This window comes from Camelus ferus, chromosome 35, assembly GCF_009834535.1.
Source record: "Camelus ferus isolate YT-003-E chromosome 35, BCGSAC_Cfer_1.0, whole genome shotgun sequence".
NCBI classification, from domain to species: Eukaryota; Metazoa; Chordata; class Mammalia; order Artiodactyla; family Camelidae; genus Camelus; species Camelus ferus.
The window spans coordinates 25,839,033-25,846,988 of NC_045730.1; the positions used below are offsets into that span (position 1 = coordinate 25,839,033).

General features: G+C 55.0%; 1 protein-coding gene across 1 annotated transcript; it reads left to right on the forward strand.

Moving 5' to 3' along the window:
• Positions 1–270: 270 nt before the first annotated feature.
• On the forward strand, positions 271–3,784 carry GJD4 (gap junction protein delta 4). Its single transcript, XM_032473839.1, has 2 exons — positions 271–504; positions 2,853–3,784. The coding sequence occupies exons 1-2, from the start codon at positions 441–443 to the stop codon at positions 3,782–3,784; spliced, it is 996 nt and encodes a 331-aa protein (XP_032329730.1). The 5' UTR covers positions 271–440.
• The last annotated feature ends 4,172 nt before the right edge of the window (positions 3,785–7,956 follow it).

Consider the following 7,956-nt stretch of genomic DNA (forward strand, 5'->3'; position numbering starts at 1 on the left):
CAAGTGAAGCAGTTCTGGGGATGTTTTCCTTTTAAATAGGGAAGTGGACAAGTCTGGTTGGCAGGACTTCTCCCCCTTGGGTTAAATGTCGCCGCTCCTATGATAGCCTGAAGGGTCAGCTCTCCTGCTGGGGACATGTGTGCTCAGCCAGGGGCCTGGAATGTCCCAAGAGGGTAAGAATAGCCACAGCGAGAGGCGGCTCGGGCCGGCCTCTGGTCACTGCAGTTGTCAGGAACGCTCAGCCTCAGACAGCTCGGGGCCGTCGCCACTTGAAGAAGGGAGAGCTGACCTCCCGCTTCGGGGCTGGACCCTGCCTTTTCACGTTGCCGGCTCTCACCTGGAAGTCCTCTGTAGCTAAGGTACATTCATTCCTGCAAAGATCTCCCACCTCCCTGGAGAACACTGGCTCTGGCTGCCTGGAGTCTGGGCCTGCTGGCAGCATGGACCGGCCGGACCTGCTGGGCTTCCTCGCCATCACCTTAAGCTGCAACGTGACCGTCGTGGGTGAGTGTGCAAGCCCCGTGGAGCACACGCTCTGCCTCCTCTGCTCCCTTTCCTGGTCCTTCCGCCGGGAAGGGCTGCCTGTTGCTGGGGCACCGGAGCGGCAGCTCAGTTCCTCCTAATTCCCCATCACTTAGGGAGAAGCCACCGTCATTTGAGGACGTCTTGGGAGTCAGACATCTTTCTCTCAAGGTGTCCCTTCTTGCTGACACCTGGGGGGCTGAGCAGGTGGAAGGTGTATTTTTGTGTAATTTTTCTCCGGCTACATTACCAGGAGTAGGTACATTCCAGTCAAAGAGAAATTCATGCCTTGAGTGAGCTTTCTTGCTCATCTTTTTAAGCTTAATTTGAAGCTTAATTGAAGCTTAATTTGTAAAGATTAGTAAATTCTCTCGTGCATTTTAAACCAAGTCCCAATTTTAGTTTATTTATTTATTTATTATTTATTTATTTTAACAAAGAAAGAAGAAAAGTGTTCTCAGTTTGCTGCAGCCTAGTCAAATTTTCAGAAAGGGGTGGGTATCCTAGTAAAAAGGATTGAGAAAAGGATTAAAACATGCCATGAAGTGGTTGGTATTTTTCTCATTCCTTGTTTTGTAGAGTTTAAACAAAGTCAACTTGGTCTTCAAAGTCTGAGCATGTTACTTCCTTGCGTGATGATCCTCTTCCCCTTGTACTTAACTGCCTCCCTTTATAATAGACTTTAGTGTTTCTGAGATCGGGTGATGATTCTGTGTCTCACCACAGAACAAAATATTTACAAATTATTTTGACTGGGTCTTAAACTTGATCCAAGGTAGTTGACTCATGACATGAAAACTGGACTTGGAGGTTACTTTGACTCCTGGGTTAGCCATGCTGATTCATGACAAACCTCAAGTCTTAATAGGCGGAATTGGGGGAAAGGAATTCCGAATTACTGGAAAGTCTGAGAACTTGAATGTCCTTCAAGAAATTCAATTGCAAGGACCATAAAGCAACATTAAAGACAAGCCCTGTGATTAAATAGAGGTTGTGTGGACTATTATTGCTGCAGAAAAGTGTGTTACAGCTCAGCTGTGACAGCAGCCTGGATCCAGGTGAGAGACCAAGCAGCGCTCCACGGGAGAGCTCAGGTTTATCACAGCAACAGGCCCAGAGGAGTCAACACTCCAAGCTCTGGACCCCGTCTGTAGGTTTACACAGGCCTTTTATAGGCTGCCAGTTTACACTTTGCAGCATCATATGCAAATAAGGTATAACAGAAGTTGACTAATTAGGAATAAGCTTTGTAGAAATGGACTAATCAGGAGAGAAAGAACCAATCAGGAGTGAGCTCAGGGAACCAATAGAATTTTAGGGGTAAGTAAGCCGTTTCAGAGGCAAAAAGTGAGATAGAGCCTCTGGGCCAGGGAACCGGATGGTGCCGGCAGGAGAGCAGTGGCCCTGCCCGGGGGTCCTGCTGGTCTTTTTTATGGGGCTTCCCGCCTCATTATCACAGAGAAAACGCGCCAAAGTTAAGAGCTTGGATTTGCTGTGCGCTTACAGGACTGTGCTAGCACTCTTTAAAAAGCTCATTCATCTGAGAGGAGGACTTTATTTACAGCAGCCCCTTTCTAGATCTTTCTGTCCAGGAGACACTACCAGGCTGAACCAGCAGAGCAAGATTAAACATTTTAGTATCTGTGATTTTCTTTCAATCTGCCAATTTCAAAGCATTTTACAATTACAGGCACACCTCCATTCATCGTGCTTTGCAGATACTGTTTTTTTTTGTTGTTGTTTTTTACAAGTTGAAGGTTTGTGGCAGCCCTGTTTTGAGCAAGTCTGTCCATGTCATTTTTCCAACAGCACTTGTTAACTTCATGTCTTTGTGTCAGATTTCGGTAATTCTCACAGTATTTCAAACTTTTCCACTATCATTATATTTGTTGTGGGGATGTGTGGTTAGTGGGTCTTTGATGTTACTACCACCACTGGCTGAAGGCTCAGAGGATGGCTAGCATTTTTTAGCAACAAAGTATTTTTTGATCAAGGAATGTACTTTTTAAATAATGCTATTGCACACTTCGTAGACTAAGACACGGTGAAAAGGTAACTTTTCTATGCTCGGGGAAACAAAAAAATCCACGTAACTCACTGCATCACAGCGGTCTGCACCTGGACGCGCAGTATCTCCGCACAGACCTCGGCGCACTAAGTGCTGGTTAGAGCTGTCCGGCGAGCTAACTGGCCGCCACCGTGGCTGTGACTGAAACACATGCCCGCCCACCGAGGTCTGCACTCTCAGCCCCAGGACGGCTTAACAGCTGTTGCTGGGAGGAGCTGTGTCTGTCCGGCTGTAACGGTGCTTCCCTACTTCCTCTTTCCAGGGAAGATCTGGCTGGTCTTCATGGTACTGTTGAGGATGGTGGTGCTGGTCCTGGCTGGGTCACCCGTTTACCAGGACGAGCAGGAGAGGTTTGTATGCAACACTCTGCAGCCGGGATGCGCCAACGTCTGCTACGACATCTTCTCCCCCGTGTCCCACCTGCGGTTCTGGCTGCTCCACAGCGTGTCTGTCCTCCTCCCCTCCGCGGTCTTCAGTGTCTACGTGCTGCACAAAGGAGCCGAGCTGGCGGCGCGTGGACCCCGTGGGCCGGATGGTGTCCCCGGGGACCACCACGCCCCTGAGCTGACCCCTGGGGCCAGGCGCTGGCTACCGGTGCCTGACTTCTCTTCCGGCTACCTGGTCCACCTCTGCCTGCGGACCCTGACGGAGGCAGCTTTCGGTGCCCTGCATTACCTCCTCTTTGGATTCTTGGTCCCGAAGAGATTCTCATGCACGCACCCTCCGTGCACCAGCGTGGTGGACTGTTACGTCTCTCGGCCCACGGAGAAGTCCATCCTGATGCTCTTCGTCTGGGCGGCCTGCGCACTGTCCTTCCTGCTCAGTGTTGCCGACCTGGTCTGCAGCGCGCGCTGGAAGACCCGCGGGCGACCCGACCGGGCCCCGAGGAGGCCGTGGCCAGTGGCCGGGGACGCAGCGCTGGAGGGACACCGGGACGGGGTAGCCGAGGGGCGAGGGGCGTGCGCTCGCCCGGGGCCGCGGACGGGAGGACAGGGCGCGCACAGCCCCGCAGGGATGCCCGCCGCGCCGGGGCGCCTGGAGCTGCCGGGGGAGGACGAGAGTGACGCGCTGTCCTCGGCCAGCGACCAGCTGCCGGTGCCCAGACCCAGAGAGGCGGCCGCCGCCGGGGGGGAGGAGCGGCCCGGCCCGCCGCGCGCCCCGCTCCCGGGTCCGGGCAAGTCCGAGTGGGTGTGAGCGCCGGAGTCCCGCCCCGGGAGCGCGGGGCACCGGGACGCAGAGCATCCACCCTCAGAAGTGGGGGCTGGCGGGACAGACGGACTCCCCCGGAGGCCCTGCTGCGGGGCACTGGAGATTTAATTCCAGTGACGCCTTCCGGCGCTCCAGGGCGGGTGGGAGCTGCAGGGATGCAGGGCGCGCAGCAGGTCCGAGCCTGCGCGCTGCGGTCTCCCTCGCCTGCGGCAGGTGCTTCTTGAAAAGCACGTTCTCTTGCGTTCACAGAGCTCGTTCATGTTTTAAAATGTTTTCTGGTGAATTATTATGAGGTTTGAAGCGTTCTGGTTTGTTTTCCTGCTTAGCCAAGAAGGGTGTCTGTTACGCATCAATAGGGGCACGTTAGTTTCACTTCTCCCAACGCCTGTAATAAAATTAACGCCGAGTGCGCTGTGATCTCACACTTCCCGCTTCACTGTGTTGTGTATGGGCGGAACCTCGGACGCAGGAAATACGGCCGGAAAACACTGGGGGCTTGCTTTTGTGGGCACCTTGGCTTGCTACTGCATGTGGGTGTGAGGTGCACGGGATGGGGGTGCTGGCTGGCTGTGTCGCTGGGTCTGTTGGCTGAGTGGCTGTCCCTACTGAGCAGAGGGAGCACTTGGGCTGCTAGGACTGTCACACGTTTCCCAGCCCGGCTCTGCCTGTGGGAGGGAGCCATGACCAGTTAGGGCTGCCCCGAGGGCCTTCACCTCCCGTCCTGGGGAGCAGGTGAGACCCTTCTCCAGGTCTGTGCTGAAGCTCCTGGAGGGGCGCCCTAGAGACACCGGCCTCCCCTCTCAGGTGAGCTCCTCATGGGTGCCTCTGTTTCCGCCTCCCCTGGTTCTCTGGTCCAGGTGCTGCCGAGTTCATGGAGCGTGAGTCTGTTTGTGCTTGCGTGCAGCCTTCAGCGGCCACTCGAAGGACACAGCGAGGCGGTAAGGGCTGCTGTGGAACAGGGTAAACCTGCTCACGTGCGTCAGGGGGTGAGAAAGAGGAGGACACCCCGGGTGTCCTCCTGGGGTGGATGAGGAGCCTGTGGTCCCCGAGGCGGAGGAAGAGGAGCTGCCCTTTACGCCGGCAAATAGTGACCAAGGAGGACCAAGGCATCCAGGGAACCCAGCCTTCAACTGTGACCGCCTTGTCTCTGTTCTCACACAGGACACAGTAAACCCCCTGGTTTGTAACTTAGGTGTTGAAGCCTTTACAGATCTTTTCTAGTCATTTTAAGGGGAGGGGGAATCTGAGACTGCATCCAAAAGGTGAAATAAAAAGACGGTGTGGCTGTCATCCTGCTTTCAAGACTCCAGCCTGCTTCTCACATCTTCCGCACACGGGGTGAACGCAAGAGGGCTCATGGGCTGGTGTCCCTGAGTCACCCACTGCCCGCGGCAGAGACGGCGGGAGTTAAGGTGATCGCGCCCGGTGTAGCTGCTCACTCCAGTCTTAGACACTTCACACGGAAGCTTCGTGAAAGTACGGAGTTTCTTGATCAATGGGCAGCATTCCTCTGGGTGGTGGTTCAGGGATCCTTCCATCCTCTGGCTGCACCATCGTCTGCCTGCGGTGCCAAGATTTCTGTGGCAAAGACAAGACCCGTTCCAAGGCCAGGCCTGGAGGAGGACCACACAGCCAGCCAGAGCTGGGACCTGACTGCTCAGGAGGCCACAAAAGATGGCCTAGTTAGACAGCCAGCCCTCCGAATCCACCGGTTCCAGCCTCAGAGTCAAGCCACCATGGATCTAAAATATTTTTGAAAAAATTCCAGAAAGTCCCAAAAAGCAAAACTTGAGTTTGCTGCATGCAGGCAACTATTTGCCTAGCATTTACAATGTATTAGGTGTTATAAGTCATCCGGAGATGGCTTACAGGAGGATGCGGCAGGTTATGTCCAAATATTAGGCCATTTTATGTAAGGGACTTGAGCATCCAGGGATTTGGGAACCAATCCCCCTGCAGACAGTAGGGATGACTGTCCAGGAAGAAGGAGGGAAGGTTTGGGCCAACAGCTGGCCAGCGTTTGCCTCAGGCAGCAAACGTTTCCTGGGTACCTGCCCCACGGGAGGGGCTTAACATATCCTCAGTGGCCAAGGAACTGGTCGCAGGGGAGTAAGGCGAAGCATGGCCGTTGGCTGGGGTCCTCGGACGTCCTGGGGCTGCAGGGAAGAGAAAGGAGGTGACGGGGATGAGGAGAACTCACTGACAGGGGCCTGGACCCAAGTCTCCCGTGCTCGGGACTGTCTCTTAGATATGGGCCTTTCAGACCATGGAGGACCTTGGCAGGTGTAAGCGCCCAGCCGTTCGGGCTTTGCTCGGTGGGTGCGGTGGGCTGGGTGCCGTGGAAGTCTAGCCTCCCGGGTTAGATTTCCCGACGTCTCCCAGGGCTGGTGCCCGGCGGGGGCGGGGGCTGGCTGTGGGGCCCAGCATGGACGGACACCCTAACCCCGAGGCGGGCCCGCAAGGAAGAAGACTAGGGGGGCATTGGTGAGACTGCGCCCAGGAGAGGCCTCCTGTCCGGAACTAACAGAGCGCGACTGTTCTGGCAGGTACCTACTTCCAGTTTCCTGGGTGTGAATCTGGTTTCCGGCAGGAAATGAGGAGGAGGGTGGGCTTTGCAGTGAAGGGGGGGGGCACCTGGCTCCCCGGGCACAGACCTGACCCCGCATCCCTCCTGCCGTGGGGATGGGGTGACCTCCACCCCCAGTCCAGCCCTTTCCCTTGTTCTGTGGGAGAAACGTTTCCTGGAAAGGAAACAGATGTCTCCCCTCGCCCCCACTTGAAATACACGAATGTGTATTTTTCCTCCGTCCTGTCAGTCACAGCGCGCACCTTCCTGTGCTGCGACCCGAGAGAGACGCGAGCGGCAGAAGGCGGAGCCGAAAGAAGTGACGCAGTCTTCTCAGAAGCTGAACTCACGTGAAGGGAGTTTTCATGGAGAATTCAGGAAATAAAAAGTCAAATGCAAATACTGGATTTTAGTAAGAGGTCTCCGTCCCCAGACAGGTGAGCACGAAGGACGGAGCGTTGCAGCGTGGCCTGCGGCCGCCGGCACCCACTGCGCAGACGGCCCGGAGTCTCCCTCCCGGGTCGCGGGGGGCCCTCTCCCCGAAGCGCCCCTCCCTCCCGGGGGGGGGGTTGCTCCTTGCTTTCTGCACAACCCGTGGTGTCAGCAGGCTGAGAGATGAGGTTTCAAGTCGGTGGAGCTATGTCGATAACCATCAGCTCTGCACCCAGCATTTAATCTCTTGCTCTTGTTTCTTTCTATGATGCTTTAAAAAAAAAAAAACCTAAGACCAGCTTATCACGTGGGAGGCCAGCAAATGGGCGGGAAGAGCTCCAGCAAAAGGTATTGGTCCAATTCTAACAGCTCCTCCTACAGTTCCTGTGAGCTCTGCTTTTCTCGGCACTGAGACGGGCACCTGAGGGCTGCCTGACTCCATGGGCTGGTTGGGAAGTTCAGGTGAGATCACGGAGGCGGACGCCCACCTGCCCCCATATGGCCGTGTATAAGGTGTGTCCTGGGCTGTGAGATCTCCACACCTGACAGGTCCCAAAACTGGCATCTCCAGGAGTGGCGGTGACAGGGCACCTGCATGAGGAGGGAGGTGTCCACAGATGGGACAATCCCACCTCCATCCCACCTCCTGTCTGACCAGCAGAGGCCTCTCTTGGACCGTGTTAGGATGTGGTATTTATAAGCTCCAACACCTTCATTTATTTCTGGAGCCTCTTGGCCAGTGTCAGCCTTCTCCTTTCTTGCTCATCTTTGCTCAGAGAAAGCGGGATTTAAGAAGCCTCAGATCTGGGACTCGTGTTAGGTTAACTTTGGATGATGCAGGGAGGTGGGGTGAGACTCTCGGGCCGATGGAGAAATTGTGGGCCATCTGTAATTTAACAGTGTTTCATACCCGTGGGTTGAGATGGCCCCTTCCTTATTTCTAATTTACTTTCTATATTTTTTGCCCACAAGTGTCTGATTGTCCTTTTCCCTGGGTTTTCGTATGGCCAGGCTGCAAACTGCACGTTTGGCCTGAGACACCGATCATGATAAAAGAGGTGGACCTGGGAGGGTCCGGGGTGACTACCCAGGAAGCTGCATGCTGGGCGTGGCAACAGGCACAGACCTTTCTCTTCTGGGACGATTCCTCCCAGCTGTT

Excerpts from the sequence above, each read along its gene's own strand:
- GJD4 (XM_032473839.1), top strand. The coding sequence starts at position 441 with ATGGACCGGCCGGACCTGCTGGGCTTCCTCGCCATCACCTTAAGCTGC. Across the intron at positions 505-2,852 it reads CTGCAACGTGACCGTCGTGG|GGAAGATCTGGCTGGTCTTC; the intron begins GTGAGTGTGCAA and ends TCCTCTTTCCAG.